The sequence below is a fragment of the Orbicella franksi genome, chromosome 9, assembly GCF_964199315.1.
Source record: "Orbicella franksi chromosome 9, jaOrbFran1.1, whole genome shotgun sequence".
NCBI lineage: Eukaryota > Metazoa > Cnidaria > Anthozoa > Scleractinia > Merulinidae > Orbicella > Orbicella franksi.
In genome coordinates, this window is record NC_138153.1 from 20,054,620 (window position 1) to 20,072,085 (window position 17,466).

Genomic DNA, 17,466 nt, shown 5'->3' on the forward strand with positions numbered 1-17,466 from the left:
CTACTACTACTACTACTACTACTCCTCCTCCTCCTACTACTACTACTACTACTCCTCCTACTACTACTCCTACTGCTACTACTACTCCTACTCCTACTACTACTCCTACTACTACTACTACTCCTACTCCTACTCCTACTACTACTACTACTCCTACTACTACTACTCCTCCTACTACTACTCCTACTGCTACTACTACTCCTACTGCTACTACTACTCCTACTACTACACTCCTACTTCTACTACTACTACTACACTTAATCTACTACTACTCCTACTACTCTACTACTACTACTACTACTACTACTACTACTACTCCTACTCCTACTACTACTACTCCTACTACTACTACTACTCCTACTACTACTCCTACTGCTACTACTACTCCTACTCCTACTACTACTCCTACTACTACTCCTACTACTACTACTACTACTACTACTACTACTACTACTACTACTACTACTACTACTACTCCTACTCCTACTAGTACTCCTACTCCTACTCCTACTCCTACTCCTACTCCTACTACTCCTACTCCTACTCCTACTCCTACTACTACTACTACTCCTACTCCTACTCCTACTCCTACTCCTACTCCTACTCCTACTCCTACTCCTACTCCTACTCCTACTCCTATTCCTACTCCTACTCCTACTACTCCTACTCCTACTCCTCCTCCTCCTACTCCTACTCCTACTCCTCCTACTCCTACTCCTACTCCTACTCCTACTCCTACTCCTACTCCTACTCCTACTCCTCCTACTCCTACTCCTACTCCTACTCCTCCTCCTCCTACTCCTACTCCTACTCCTACTCCTACTCCTACTCCTACTCCTACTTACTGCTACTGCTACTGCTACTGCTACTGCTACTGCTACTGCTACTACTACTACTGCTACTGCTACTGCTACTGCTACTACTACTACTACTGCTACTACTACTACTACTACATTACGTCAGTTATAACTCATTTTACGATAACTGCATAAATTGTCGCTCGAATCAAAGGAATCGATAAAGAAATTAGAATGTGTGTTACACTCGGCAGTTTGAACACAGTTTTGGGGATATACAAGATTTGATATGGGTGCTCAGTACTTCAAGTTAGCGTCAGTGTTCGATCATGAACAGGTTTGATACTTCGCGTGAGTCTCGTGTTCCAGTCGAACATCACAGAACACCTGATGTGTGTCGTTTAGAATACCTTAAAACCTCACCTATGCGTCAGTATTCGATCATGAACACGTTTCATACTTTACACAAGTCTCGTGTTCCAGTCGAACACTACGGGACACTTGAAGTGTGTCGTTTAGAATACCCTTAAAACCTCACGTATGCGTCAGTATTCAGACATGGTCACGTTTCATACTTCGCATGAGTCTCGTGTCCCTGTCGAACACCACAGAATTCTCGAAGTGTGTCGTTTAGAATACCTTGAAACTTCACGTATGCCTCAGTATTCAAACATGCACACGTTTCATACTTCGCATGAGTCTCGTTTCCCAGTCGAACACCACAGAACACTTGCAGTGTGTCGTTTAGAATACCTTAAAACCTCACGTATGCCTCAGTATTCAAACATAATACGTTTCATACTTCGCACGAGTCTCGTGTTCCAGTCGCACGCTTCGGACCACTAGCGTGTTGTCTGACTGAACCACGCAGTAGCGTATATTGCCTGCATAAAACCCGTTTCTGACGACGCGAGACATCTTTGGCTGCGAAAAATGTGATATAACTTCCGTGTTCATAGCGTGCGATTCTCGAAAATTAGAGCATACTTGACGTATTCATTAGTATTCGAAGACGTTCACGTCAGAAGTGGCGTCGTGCATCTCGTGTTTCAGTCGCAAACTCTCTTAGAGTATTCGAAAATGTTCGAGTCATAAATGATCGCTCTATCTTCGAGCGAATTCGGGCCCGAATATTTGGCTTTTCGCGCAGTGCTCATTGGCTAATTTTCATTGTCAATAAGCAGACAGACACATGGATTTATAATTTATGCGATGCGACAACGAGCGAGAGCGGACAATTTGATAATTTGTTGTCATAAAAAACAAATTGACGTCAGTTTTTCATGCATCTGTCCTGTTACTGATCATGAATTTCGTCATAACATTGTTAAAGTAGCTGTGGATGAAAAAGTGACGTCAATCTGTTAAATAAAACATGTATAATCTGCATTTTTTGGAGACTGTTGGCTACAATGTCTCCTCTTAGCTTTTATGTGCCACATTATGGTAGTCAGTATTTCAGTGGACTTAATAAGAAAGAGACTGTTCCTATTAAAAGCAGTGTTCATCTTGATTTTTGTCGTTGTGCTCTGTTGAAATCTGTTTTAAAATATATGCAATCAATAATTATTTATATAGAATGATGTTACCAAAGAACGAATTCAGCCTCATAAAGAGTTTCAATAAGCAACCTTATTTGGACATCAGAACCTGTGCATCACATTTGACCAAAAGATGTTTATTTTCCTGTTTTTGAACGCAGTACCAAAAACTTTACAATGACAAGAGATTATCAAGGTAGGAGAGTGAATCCCACATATAGACCTTCTACCCAAGGTAATCCCTCTTAAGTTATTTTTAGACATTATACCCAGTTCTTCCATGGATATCACTCGCGCGTTGCGTGAATGTTTTCGTGGAGGATCTGTTTATGTTTCGTTTCGTTTCGTTTCAAAGCAAAGGAAAATCTCCAACGCTGTGGAGATGTCTTCTTTGATATTATGATTACAAGCAAAAGAGCTTCGGCTCTCGGTATGTTTTAATACGTTTCGAAACTATAATAGGAGTTTACGAGACGAAATAAAAGACGGATGTCCTCTGCTCAAACAATAAGAACTGAATGAAAAACAGATAAATGTTTAGACAAACGAGTGCAAAGCAAACAAACCCCCAAACACAAGCTAGGCAACCGAAGAAACAGATGGTCGAAAGTGCAGGCAGACGCTCGCTGCCCAAGTAGCAAAAAGCAGTTTAAGCAACAACGGCAACAACGATAAAGACAACGTCGATAAAAAAAACGACTTAATATTCAACCCACAAATCTCGCTAGAATTTAGATTCATTCAGTTTGTCTATACTGTCAAAAATATCCCAATCAGAATATGTAAGACAGCTTCAAAATTCGAAAAATAAATTTAAAAAATTGGCTGTCGTATACATAGTTCACTTTCTCTCGAAGATGCGGAATGTGGCTAATTCACGTTGTTGTTTTGTGACGTTTTGTAAACAACGGCAAAGAAATGAACAAAGAACTATAACGCACGCTTACACAGCCATTGTACTCGTTGCCATTGCCGTTGCTGTTGAAGATTGCTTAATTAAACTCCCTAAAACCGAATTTAAACGGCAAATAATGAAGAGCCAAACGAGCACAAAACAAACGAAAGCTCGGCCGAGCAAAAAGGCGGCTGCGAGCTCTGGTATGAAACGAAATCAAAACATGTAAAATGATGTTCCCGCCATTTCGTCTCAGGTAGTTTCCAGAAAGTCGCTTCGGCTGTCCACGCACCGCGCGAATAACATCCTCGGAAGAACTAGGTACAGTGTCTAAAAATAACTTAAGAGGGATTACCTTGGGTAGAAGGCCTATATGGGGGATTCACTCTCTTACCTTGATAACCTCTTGACAATGGTCAATTTCTCTTCTCTTTTTATTCAATTACCTTTATTACATTCATCCAATAGACCATTTCCGAGTTGCCTTTTGCCTCTAGGTCAAACGAGTCTAAGTGCAAAACCATTCATATTTCTTACGCGCTCAGGTTCATTTTCATGCAAATCAAACTTAGTTCCGCACGAAGACTCGTTTTGAAACTGAGGCAGACAGAAACATTCGTCCATGAGCTGGCTCACAGGAGCCTTTGATTTGGATCATTATGGACATTGACTTCATTTTGGTGAAAAACAACAGGCAACAGCAATACTCTATAAATCACAAGATATAATCTTACATCTAACAGCACTTGGCCAATATCCAACCATCTTGGCCTCATACTACATCAATAACCCATTTATCTACTGGCTTGTTTAACACCCCTTAAACGAGCCTGCTGTAGCAAGTAAATAGCTAAAAATGCTCCTTTAAGAAAATGTTTCCGACAAAGACAATAACTGGACCAAGAAGAGTAAGCCATATAGACTTGAGTTGTGTAAGTTGAAGGCCAGCTACCTTAAATCCCACATTTCCATATCGTTGGTGTCTTTCTAAGAGACCGGAAAACAGTACTTTCTTCTCTTCAGTTTTAAAAACAAACCCTCTTTCACGTTGATCATCACAGTCAATTGTCGTAACCGTGTAAATCAGATGGCTGAGCTGCGAACTGACTTGCCCTAATTTATACAGTGGAAGGGAGAAAAGGAACACCGTTTCACAGAGGAACACCCCAAACGTTCCTAAACACTCAGAGAGTACTACTCCATAGTAAATACTTCTTGATGACGGAATATGCTCAAACATCTCCACACTGGAATAAACACTGATTGTTCCCCACAGCACTAACAGGAAAAGAAGCGCCACGATTAATGGTTGGAATGCCAGGGAAGAATTTTGAATCCTCCTTGACAATGTTTTGAATTTCCTTAGGAGTTCTGTTAAACTTTTGTCACTTTGCTGTATCTGTTCGTTGAAGTTCTTCAGTTCCAGGATATGAATTTCAACCACGAGAACAAGGAAGAAAAACGCTGGCATGGCCATGACTCTGCTATAAACAAGAACAAAAAACTCCACACTCTCCACAGTGACGTCCCAATTTCGAGGAATTCCACTTGCGTGTTCTATGAAAATCGGAATCAACTTCTGTAACAAGGGCAATGCAAGGAGAACAAATGCTGTTGCTGCCATATGATCATTGATCAGACGACGTGATCTTTGCCACTGAATGAACGAAACGCGCCCTTTGTTAGTTAAAATGTCATTTATGTGTCCTCGATGAGCTTCAAAGAACCACAAGCCAAGATGATGAAGAATTACATAACGCAGCGTCCAAAGCAAGCGATGCATCACTGCCACAATTGAGGTGAAAGTATTTGTACTTGCCAAAAGGGCTGATAAACCGTTAAACACATTAAATATCTCAAAGCCCATCGCTGCCCATAAACTTAATGCAACAGCTGCCCTCATAATTTTGTACAACATGAAAGCAAACTTACCAGAGTAATTTCCTTCTTCTCTTGGCTCGATCCACTGAAATGTCAACCACATGTAGGTATACAGACTGGAGCCTTTCAGGCTCATTCTTGGCGGCACTAGTGGGTCGTCATCTCCGCCATTTGAACTACGAGGAGTGGAAACTGCGAACGTTGCGCCTCCTTCCGTTGGGTTTCGATTTGCAATTGAACTGCTGCCAGTGAACGCCTGATCGATAAGGGTTGCTACATCTTCACTTTCTGCTTCGCTGCCCTCCTGCCCAATCACCAATATTACACTTCTTGAATCGGAGTTTTTACCCTTCGTCTCCCTCAATTTTACGTGCGCGTTTGCGTCATGTAGCGCCCCGACAAGATCTGTTAGTCGAGTGTTGCTTGGCACGTAGACAGGAAGAAGATGATTACCATGAGGAACATAACAAGTCACACTGGCACTTTCGTAAGTTGAACACGCCATAATTGTCACGTCCAGAACCGTACTCAATAAAATTTTGTCGATCGATAAGAGTCGTGAATTTATAAGTGCTTGATCACGTCTTTCAAAACGAAGACAATTTCATTCAAGTTCTCAGAAATGTTATGCTTAGAGTTAAGACATTATGCAGTGTGCGAAAACGGACAAACCAAATTCTCGGAATAAAACCAGTGACATTAGCATACTAATGAGGAGTTATGATAATCAGTTATTTTTGTCGGTCACGCGATCATAACTTATAGGGACAAGAATATTCAAAAGCGAGGCTACCACCGTAAAGCTGTAATCGTAGTAACCCTAACCCTAACTCGTCTTTCAATAATTATTTTGATTATTTTAAGGCAGCTTCTGAACTGTTGGGTCACTGGTGCGTGTACCTTTCGTCCATTTCATTTCCGTAAAAAATCAAAAAGCAAAAAGCAAAAATGTGAAACATGACTTTCAATTATTGAATTAAATAAAACTCAAAATGAAAAGTAGGTGTTCATTTTCCGTGTCTTTTGTTCAAAACGGAAATAAAAAAAAAACCTATACCATTTCGTTTATTTTAATTTTCCAACTAAACATTCTAAAGCAAAATCAAAAAGCGCCACGTTTTTCCCAACAGTTTCGAATGCCAAAAGACAGAATCTTGTTCTTTTATCATTAGTTCTAAATACATGAATCTACAGAACATAGTAGCGTGACCAAAATATCAATTTTGATTACCGTATGCGATGAAACTCAAATAGCGAAATCTTACGAAAAACACCCGGGAGGCGGCAGGTATATTTTGCAGGGTGCAGGGTGCAGGTTGCAGGTTGAAATGTAATTATAACTGGAAAACCGCTGGCACTTGAAAGAACGTACAGTTGGTAGAATTACCGTGACTGTTACATGACGCCGTTTACAGTCGCTCAGAAAGGTGGCTTCCACCTAAGTGCCAAACCGGCCGAAGCGATGGGAGGAGAGTATATTTCAATGATTTTAAGCCTGCAATGAATTATTGTTTTTGAAGAAACATCTGAAATATCATCTGAAATATCTGCTGAATTTGGTTTCTTCCCAGTGAGTACCAAAATGAAAGGACACTGTGTTTTGCACTTCGTTGAGAGTTTTGTTTATTTTTAGACATTATGTTTATTTTCTTAGTGATAAAACTGAACACGCGAGATTCCCGCCATTTTTGCTTTAGTAGCCAATCGGATTATGGCTCTCGTTCGTGGATTGGTACGAGTAGGATATCAAGAGATCAGTAGAAAGTAATCCTTTTATCGAAAACAGTGTGTTTGTGCTCTTTGTACAAAAGTAGGAAAATAGCGCGTCTTAAACGGGATTACGCCTTACAGAATTGTGAGTATATTGACAATATGGTGGAGAATGTTTTTTGTTGTTTCGTTTTTTAGGTTAGATCCGATTTTTTAGAATTGCTATAGTCAACCCACATGTATGCCTTTGCTTTCAGTTGACTAGCTAGCTTGTGCTGATTAAACTAGTTCAAAACAACTGGTAGATCCCGTGGACTTTATTTTCCTGGTGTGTCTTCAATTCGAGTAGTACCCTGATCCGTGGTGCGAAACACAGTGAGCTTGCGCTAGTATATTCCGTCGGTTAAAATCTTATATTATTTCATTTCTTTATTTATTTGCTTCATTTGTGATGGCAATCTTCTGTTGTTGAGGGAAGACTCGAGCCAAATCTGGAATCGATGGAGACATCTGTGGAGCGGCCAACCAGATGACTTTGAAGAGATTTAACCAGTCCCTGCGTGTCGATCGATAAGTACGTATAGCGGATCGATCGTGTTTTCGATGGACATGAGAACATCGCTCAAACCAAGTGCGATCACAAACATGTTGGGAAGCGTACGAAGTCTCTGGTTTCTGTACACGGCGTAACAAGTTAGAAGATTGCCAAAGAAGGCCTAAACATTAATAACAGCGTGTTTTCACTACGTGAAAGAGGCGAACTTCTTTATGTAAGAACCCCCGACGAGTATATAGGTTATCAATTATTTTTAGTGCCAGCGGTTTTTCAGTTATAATTAAATTTCAACCAGCAACCTGCACCCTGCACCCTGCAAAATATACCTTCCGCCCGGGAGGCGCGGTTACCACGAACAAAGATGGCGCCACAGGAAGCTGGCAGGCTTATGTTTAATTTAACCCAACTTTGGTGCTCAGTAGATATCACCTAAGCCTGGCCAACTGTCTGGCTCCAGGTTTCGTTATGACGATCTTTGATGTAAATGCACTGCACCGGATGGGACGGTTCGTATGCTTTGTTGTTGGTCACTTAAGCTTATGTCAACTGACTCCGCGGAATGTTTATAGGAATGTGTTCATCGTTACTTTCTTGGGGATTTAAATGACAAACGCTTGCCAAAATCCGTGAAGTATTCTCTCAATATTAATTAACCATAAGGAAACCTTTTAGTACAAAAAAAATCCCCTATTTTTGACCGATAGCTGGCTAGATAACTGAATGTTCTCTCAATGTACTTCATTCTGAAAACATGAATATCTGGGAACCAGGGGAGGTTTGGGGTATATTTAATATTTCTCACAGTTCTAGTTCTTAAATACTTTTTCGCCTTTGAGTTATATTTGACAAAATTGAAACAGCAGATGCATCTTAGTATGTCCATCCCACTTGAATAAAATAAATGTATTCAAAAAAACTCGATCAAAAACTAATCAACACAGTTTAATGTATTTTATTCATAACAGTAACAACGACTTCTGTGCACTACAGTCGAAGATTGAGTTCAAACACTGTTATAAGAAATGTTATGAATGAAGTGAATGCAGAAGTGAATACATGTGTATTGAGCATAGCACAGCTTAATATCAACATCCATGGAAACAAGACATACAGTCAAGGGGATTGCTCCCGGTTGTCATGAAAACTCAGACTCCAAAAACTCAGACCCCGCGGAAAACTCAGACCCCAAAAACTCAGACCCCTCGAAATTGCAAAAAAAAAGGTATAAACTTGACTCAATTCTTTTCACCTAAAATGTTTTATCGTCATGCAATGTTCACAGGTAACAGCTAGATTTATCTTAATTCTCCCATTTATCGCTGTTATGTCGATGAAAAACTAATAAGGTTTAGCAGCGGACACTTTCATGACATTTGCCAGCGACTTTTTTATTGCAGAAATAGAAAGACAGTCGCTATATAAATGTTATTCAAGTTGAAGTCAGTTTTGTGCCATAGTGCTCTAAAACTCAGACTTGCCCGTCATTCTCATCAAGTGTTTATCTGCGTTATGTAGTTGGTAGTCAAATTATAGTTTTGGTCGGGATAACTAGTAGTCTCAGGGCTAAAAATCCTCAACTGCTAACGAGGGAGGACAAGGACATTGACATGACTTGAATCCGTTTCACTTGTGTACTATGTAATTTACTACTATGGATACAAAACTGACTTCTAAGTTTTCAGGGTCTGAGGTCTGAGATCGGAGTTTTCAGGGTCTGAGGTTTCGTGACACCCCATTGCTCCCTCCCCAAATTATGCATCTGAAGGAAGTCATCTCTGAGAAGAAAACCTGACCCTACAGTTGTGAATATTTTATGGAGACTTTAAACAACATGCCACATCCTTGTTTTGGCAAGGAGATGCAACTAAATACTTGCAGGAAGTCTGGTTGGATGATAAAATCACAAATTCATGACTAATGTAACATAGATTTCTTGAAGTTAGAGAAGAGATGATGTTCCCCCGAGCTGTGAAAACCAGAAAGGAAATGTGCCTTAATTACATATTTGATTACATTTTAAGAGGAATACTGATATTTAAGATCTCTGAAAAAGCAAATAGCATTTCTGAAGTTAGTAATGTCAGTGTTTACTACCTGATAAAGAAGGTCATTTAGGTTTGGAAAATTGGCATTGGATTCATTTGAGTGTCTTGAGGCCATTATCTCTGGGTCACTCAAAGGGTCAGTGCCAAACTTAGCTACCCCTCTATTTCTTCATATAACTTTACGGCCTCACCTCTTGTTGGGACTAGTCTCTCGTTAGTTGGTTTGTTTTGTCATTCAGGGCCTGCAAAATATTTGGTGTGCCTTTTCCTACAAAAAAGAGAAAAGAAATGATGTTTCAATAGATAACTTCAGAACAATAGTTATGATAACGTTATAGTTTTTAATGATATTATTGTTGTTATTATTATTATTATTATTATTATTATTGTTTGTACGGAAAAGTGCTCAATAAAGTTTGCATTATTAAATTATTATTGTTATTATTATTAAAGATTCGCACGGCTATTGATGATATTGAAGCTGGTTTCATCATTGGCTCCGGGCAACAACAAGTTGCCTAGGGAAGCCAAGAAACACCCCTTGTTTGCTTCGTCGTCGTCGTCGTCGTCGTCGTCGTCGTCATAGTAGTAGTAGTAGTAGTAGTAGTAGTAGTAGTTTTTTACCAGATTATGGTAAAATGAACATGACAATGATTACCAGGGGCTGCAAACAAGGTAACAATACAGGAAAGGCAGCTTATTATGATCCTGCATTTTTCAGAGAAACGAAAAAAAAAATTAATATAAAGATTATTGTGGCTAATAGAAAAATATCAGGCTGTTTGGGCTCTTAAAGCAAATACTCTAGGTCATTTGATGAGGAAAAAAGTGGTTGTTGCTGGCCAGAAATTAAAGTAATTTAATATGAGTGAGGCTCCTGGCTTCTGTTTTATAACTATGATGGCTGTTATGAGTTTATTACAACAAATGCAAGTACAGTAAAAGTCATGTTCTAAGTCACATAATAATCCTTTTTAAACCCAATAACAGCTCCTTTTTTGATCACTTTTAGGGTTTCAATGATAAAAAACGTGAAAGCGTCAAATTAAATCGTGTAAGAACAAGGCACATGTTTTCAGGAGTGTTTTGACCCTTTTACCTGAAATCACATGGGAGTTCCATGAATCAATTACTTGGTGGCTACCAGTGCTACATACTCTTAGAGCAAGATATGAAACTGAACACTTTGTAATTTCATTTTCCTTGTCAAGTTCCTCATCATAGACCAAGGAATTAAGAGCCCTCTTTATGGGGTAATTAACTCTGATTCATCTCAACCCACAGTCTTTCTGCTCTGTGATTCTAAAAGAAAGTAGAGATGTTTGGATTATGAATGTGAATATGTATTGTATTTGTATTGAATATTGTGTATTTACATGACAAAAGTGCATGCATGTGTATCTACTTGACTGCAGTACATGTATCAATGAGTGGTACAGTGGGGATGGGGGACTGGATAAGAATTGCCCAAATTGTAGAGAGCCAAGGGGTTATGCTCAAAGTTTTCAGTTCAACGGAGTTGATGATTTTTTGAAGGGGTTTAAAAACCTCATGGCAGACCCTTCTGCAGGAGATGGGGAGGAGAATCACTCATTAAAAATGGTACATGGGATACATGGGATCTTATATGGTAGCTACATTTGGTAACAAATGACTTTTTTCCATTGTTGTGTTGTTCCATTTGACGTGGGATATATTTCCATTTTCATTTTCCAGTTGCCTCCATTGTAGAGAGCCAATAGGCTACTCTCAAAGTTTTCAGTTCAAGGGAATTGATGATTTTTTAACAGGTTTAAAAAACCCAAGGCAGACCCATCTCTGAAGCAAAAGTTTCATTCTTGTGTTGTTCCATTTCAGGCAGTAAAATATTTCCACTTTCATTTTCCAGATTTTGTTATTATGTTTCATGAAATATTAAATGAAAATGCAAGTGTTCCTAGAGACAATGGTAAGCCATTGAGCACAGTTGTTAAAGGGCAACCCTAAAACCTGGAAACCGGAAACCGGAATCTGGAATCCACAAATCAAAGAAAACAAGTTCTTCAAATACGCGAAGATTATTTTGCATACCTTTTGCCTGTAAAAAAAATAAAAGGCCAACTTAAAAAAAAAAAACTTAACCTTTTTTTGAAACAAAAATTCCCCTTCAATTGAAATTCGTGCAACCCTTATTTGTAGTGAGGGCTATGATTATGAGAGGGCCGCATCTATAGAAAGGATAAGTTGCCTTTTGAGGTCGTATTTAAGACGTCCGCCCACTCAAATGTGAGTGTTAGTGTTACTTTTGTTAGTGCGCACACGTTCTGCGCATCACGCAAGGCATGGTTTAAGCGCCACGCGCGCGCTGGGGTTGACATTGACGCAATGAACTTCGCTACCGAGTACATGACTAAAATGAAAGCAAAATTTTCCTACTGTTTAATGAAGCAGTACTTAAACCAGGAACACCATAATAATAGCATATCGCTAACCACCAACTGTTAACGTCTTCTAGCTGAAAAACCAGCCGTTATATGTCAAAAATTATACAGAAATCCAACTGTAAACGTACCTGCAGATGGCGTAGTGCGCGCGCAAAACAAGTGCGGGATACGCAACTGCTTTAGTTGCTGGGGAGATGACAGGAAATGTAACGGAAACCGTAAAAGTGTTCAAAAAAGATCAATAGCTTTAAGAAACAAGTGGTTATCCCTACATTTTATATGTTATGAAATGGAAGTGGCAAGCCTATTCAACACATCATTAGTTTCCGGTTGTGAACAAAAGGTATTTAGACTGTATTTTAGCTGAATCAGAGGAAGGCTCTCAGAGACGCTAAAAGCGCTGTTGCAACGATTTTGTTACCAAAAATGCTTTTTATGTTTTTACCATGCAGCTTTAAGATCTTTATAAGTGTTTACTTTTCTGTATGTAAAGGCGAATTCTAAGGAAATCTGTGAAGAAATATCCTTTCCTTTTTTTCAGAAAAATGCTGATGTCAGCATTTTTGTTGAGATTCAAGGCTAATTATCTTGAAAAAATGCGTGGCTACCGCAATTTTTCTTTGTGGATTCCAATAGCCCTTGCAAAGATCTACTTTTTTCACGTGGTCCTTACCTCGCGCAAAAACCTTTGTATTTAGTAGGAACCGTCCTTAAGTAGCCCTCGAAGAGTTACGCCTGATTTGGCAAATGCTTTCTGTTTTGCTTTCTGTTTTACTTACTCTCTTCAGAGCACTGGTTATAGAGAAGACAACAACATACCAGGAGGACATGGTGTACATCCCTGTTTCCCTTTAGAGGAAGAGTTGTAAATGTTCCCGCTGGACATGGTAATAATATATCATAGTAGCTATCATTGCTAGGTACTTGTCTGAATCCCGATGCCAAGAGGGCGGTAGCCAAGTGTTTACTCCCACGTGAAAAGGGATCGTCAACTTTGATTGTGGCAGTCCCTTCCTTAGAATCGAGGTAATTCCTAGAATAGAACAATTCCTACTGTTTACAAGAACAATGAGATGAACACATGAGGCGAACACAAGTAAACATGAGTGTTAAAAAAGCTATATTATCCCCTTTTGTTACCTAATGACTGAAATTAAACTTAAGTTTACCAGAGACCAGCTTGAAAGAGTTTATTAAAAAATCCAATTTTGTTTTTGCTCTTGTATTTCTTTGAAATGTATTTTACCTGCAAAACAGTGCATGCAATATAATGTTATGTCTGTAATATGGTTCTCTGTTGTTTAACAAAGAACTAGGTCACTGTAAGGAACATTTCGGGTCTTGTTCTCAACAAAGCTTCCACTGTTTTTCAAGAAGTTAACACGCTTTTTCTCTCCTGTATTAAAAAAAAAACTTCCATTGCCATATGAAATCTGTGGAATCATTCATTCATTCATTCATTCATTTATTTATTTATTTATACTCATTATTATTATCTATATTTGACCTGCAACCTGCAAATAACACCCTCCGTTTAACACTGCGTTGAATCACTTCGCCAAGCACATGAAGGATTGCACACTTTTCGTACAGACTTTTACTTTCGTGATGACCGATTCCACCTACGAATCCCTGCATTTCTCCGTCAGCATACTTTGGAGTTAATTAATACACTTTTTACCTTTCACCGATAACCTTTTCCTTTCCTTTCTTAAAACGTTCTTTGTTTTCGTCGCTTTGCTCCGCGGATTTCGTGTCCGGCGCCGAGTCTGTGCTTTCATTCTTTCAGTTGCTGTGATTGGTTTGTCGCGTCATCTCATGAATTTGATGAGAATAAGCAACTTGATCACGAAAGTACAATAAATTTTCCTCTCATTGACAGAAGTTTTCTATAGTTATAAAAAAAGTAATAGACCACTCTTTCTATGGGTTTACCGGCGCAATAAACCACCTGAGATGTTGGGAGAACACTCGAAAAGCTTGTAAATCACTCGCCCAACGGCTCGTGATTTACAAGCTTTTCTCGCGTTCTCCCAACATCTCGCGTGGTTTATTGCGCCAGTAAACATAGAAAGAGTGGTCTATTGCTTAACTAAAACATAGAAAAATCGTGTTTTATTGTTTTTCGCCACATTACCTCTATATCGTAAAGCAAATAAAGAAGCCTAAGCCGTGTATTACACTGTGATAAAACACTCCGGACATTTAAAAACACTCGAGAAATTTAGAATACACGAGTCGCAGGCGAGTGTTTTCTACATTTCCCTCGTGTTCTCAAATGCCCGTCGTGTTTTATCATAGTGTAATACATGGCTTAGGCTTCTTTATTTCTTAAGTAATTAGTAACCATTTATCTTAAAGATTGACGAGGGAAACTGTCCAGTTGCTGATATGGCGACCTTTAAAACGCATCTCTGAGTTTTAGACACTCTGAGATGTGTGTGGTCCTTAAGCAAAGGAGTTGGCAGCTAGTGGCTGTAACTCTTGAACAAACCCACTTTCGATAGATTTGTCAAATTACAAAAACTAAATTTTTTTTAAAATTGGATTTGATATGATAACGTAACCCTTATCTCCTAGAACATTTCGATCCAACAATCTAAAGGCTAGCTGCCAAGAAAATCAGTCAGCTGCAGCATTTTAAGGTGGCTCAAAACAGTTTCCAGCACATAGATTTAGATGGGTCGTTATTACCCCTATTTATCACTTGATGCTACAGTCATGGTATCAAAAAAACTGCCCAATCATTGATGAACACGTTATCATTTTTGTGACACAATAGGTTACCATAGTAACAGTATGACCTGCTAAGATCACCCTTAATTACAGCTTTAGGAGCCTATGATTCAAAAACGGCACGGTGAAATGTTTACACGCTTGCCTGTAATTTCCAAAAATTATTATCAGCAAGTTTTGATAACGCTTATTATTCCCTGCCTGGCAAATATTAATTTAAGAACATGTGAACGCACGCCCTAATCAGACCATGCCATAATTAATCTGTACACATGGGGAAGCTATCACAATTTTTTTTTTAAACTTTATATGAACAGCAATGATGGGGATCTGCGTGAGCAGAAATTGAATACATTGAATGCATTTTATCACTTGTCATGTATTTTTATCTTTGACTTTTTTCCACGCTAAATATATTAGCAACCTCGTATGACTAAATTAACTGAAACAGACGTTTAGTATATTGGATGGATGTTTAGTTTTTTACTCGTGACTCTACTAACGCCCAAATTTAAAAGGTAATTGTTCTAACACATTCAAGTGAAACTGCATGCTGTTTCTACTTACAGCATGAACAATTTTGCCTGGTTAGCAAATACTCTGTTTGGGGGAAGTACAGCAGAGTTCGAAGACAGATTCCTGTGGAAAGGAGCCATCGAACAGGTTACACGATGGGAACTAGTGCATCGTAAGCGGGCACTGGGATGATAGTCCTAGAAATAACGTCATCCTTTAGTAGACAACAGATGTTTTCATTGCTAGCTGAAGAAGAAGGTAAAAGTCTTCCAAAGCATCCAATAGACGAGCACGATAGAATGAGCTGAGCTAAAGATTGAGAAAATCGAAGAAAAGCCTGACCTTTCCCACCGCTGACACTAGGAAATCCCTTTGGAAATTCCATTGTCAAATAATTTCCTTGAAACTTGAAATTTTTAAACTTTATGACTTGCAAACTAAGTAGTTTTCTAGGAACTGTGAGCTTGTTTTAATTATTGAATGCATTTTTATTTTCCTCGTAGTATGTCTTTTCTAAACATTCACAGGAAAAATCAGTTAAAAAGGTTAGCTGAAAACGCAACTGTATGAATTTTTAGAACAAGAGAAGTAACATGCTTAAACGATTAGATTTGGTACCCCAGAAAAAATATCGTCCACCTTACATTCTCTAATAATTTACATTAACCATTACTACTCGAAATTTTCTATACATGTTCCATCCTTTTTATGACTCGATCAGTGATCAGATACGGTAGTGTACATTTCGCACAGGTTTGACTCACAGCCACTTCAAATCTGTCAATGTGGAAAACACGCTGTCAGAAAGACAAGAAATAACGTTTGGAGACAAATCCCTGTGGAGATGGATAATTTATTTCTATGAGCATATACTAACCTATATTATTTTTGCTGACTGAACCATTTTATGACGATGTAGTGATACCTTTCCGAGATAAAATTATTAGCACCATTCCAACAAAAATGAATGTGAAACTGTAATAAGTAATAGGTACCAGTAATAGGTATACCCACAGAGAAACTTATTTTAGCGTAGTTATGTAACAGTAATGTCGCCTGATAAAAGTTATTCATAAGGTAGCCTAAATTTTCGCGAAATGCCGTTTACGGTACTTTTTACTTACAGCCATATTAGACTTTTAAGTGTGGAAAACACTCCTGTTGGGAGACTAGTAATAGCATTTGATGATAACTCCTTGCGAAGAGATTAAATTCCTCATTAGCACACCTCACAAATTTACAAGATGTTTCCTTACATACGGCTCGCGCGGCTGAAATTTGAATTGAGGATTCAGGAATTGAGGAAATTTGAATTCAGGATTCAGCAGGCGGGAAAAACTTAACCGTCCTGAGGTCAATGTACTGAAGTTGATAGTGGTTGCAGTAGCAGTAGCAGTAGCAGCAGCAATAGGAGTAGTGGTAGTGGTAGTGGCAGTGGTAGTGGCAGTGGTAGCGGTAGCGGTAGTGGTAGTAGTAGTAGTAGAGACTATTTAACGAGGGTGACAATAACAAATAGAGGTAACAAACACGTGGCCCTCAGAAATTACAATAATAAGTTCCAGCTAAAAATTTACAAATCTGCAATTAAAAATTTACCAGTAAAAATTAGGAAAAGATAGTTAATATAAAAATTATACAAACTAAATTGAAAAGTTTTTAGCGAAAAAGCCATTTTAGATTAAGAAATTAGGGATACACTGTTGTTTACTAAAAGTAGATTTCCATACGCCGGCTAGAAAGCTATTTACAGATGGCTTCGGTTTCAGTGCAAGAGGAAGGGCATTCCATGTCTGATAAGTTTGGACCGCAAAAGTTCTTCCTCCCTTGATTTTTCTTTTAAATACGGAACAAAGTAAATTGTAGTTAGAATACGAAACAGTTTTTGTCTCCAACCTTCTAATTTGACGCCAAAAATGGGTCGCCGGTGTCCGGCGTGGCAACTCGCTCGTAGTTCGTCGAGTGTCGCCAGGTAGGATAATAGTTGTGTTATTTTGAACAAAATATGCTGTTCTTCTTCAAATTAAACGCGAAATTCTCAAGTTAACTACCAGAAGAGGGCAAAGCAACTTTAGCATCGTCTTTATTTTGGTCAGTTGAGAAGAAAAAGGCTATTATCGTGTCATTTTGGTAGGACAGCTCAGTTTTACGTGACTGCTGCTTGTACTTCGGGCGTAGCCGCCGTAGTATACAAGCTTTTAATATGACTTCACAATGTCCGGTCTAATTTCTTGCAATGCAGTGGTTACACTACTTTTTACTTACAGACGCAACAGATTTTTCAGTGTAGAAAATACTCCACTAGGAAGAATTGAAATAGCATTTGAGGACAGAACACTATGAAGAAGGTATTATAACATTCATAAGCA

General features: G+C 38.7%; 1 protein-coding gene across 1 annotated transcript; it reads right to left on the reverse strand.

The window, feature by feature from the left end:
• Positions 1-282: 282 nt before the first annotated feature.
• On the reverse strand, positions 283-5,813 carry LOC145497448 (uncharacterized). The gene is made up of 2 exons (XM_081477252.1): positions 431-5,813; positions 283-324 (listed from the first exon to the last, which is right to left on the reverse strand). The coding sequence occupies exon 1, from the start codon at positions 5,617-5,619 to the stop codon at positions 4,084-4,086; it is 1,536 nt and encodes a 511-aa protein (XP_081333378.1). The 5' UTR covers positions 5,620-5,813; the 3' UTR covers positions 283-324; positions 431-4,083.
• Between the last annotated feature and the right edge of the window lie 11,653 nt (positions 5,814-17,466).

Bases quoted from the DNA above. Each gene is read 5' to 3' on its own strand.
- LOC145497448 (XM_081477252.1), bottom strand. From the start codon at position 5,619: ATGGCGTGTTCAACTTACGAAAGTGCCAGTGTGACTTGTTATGTTCCT.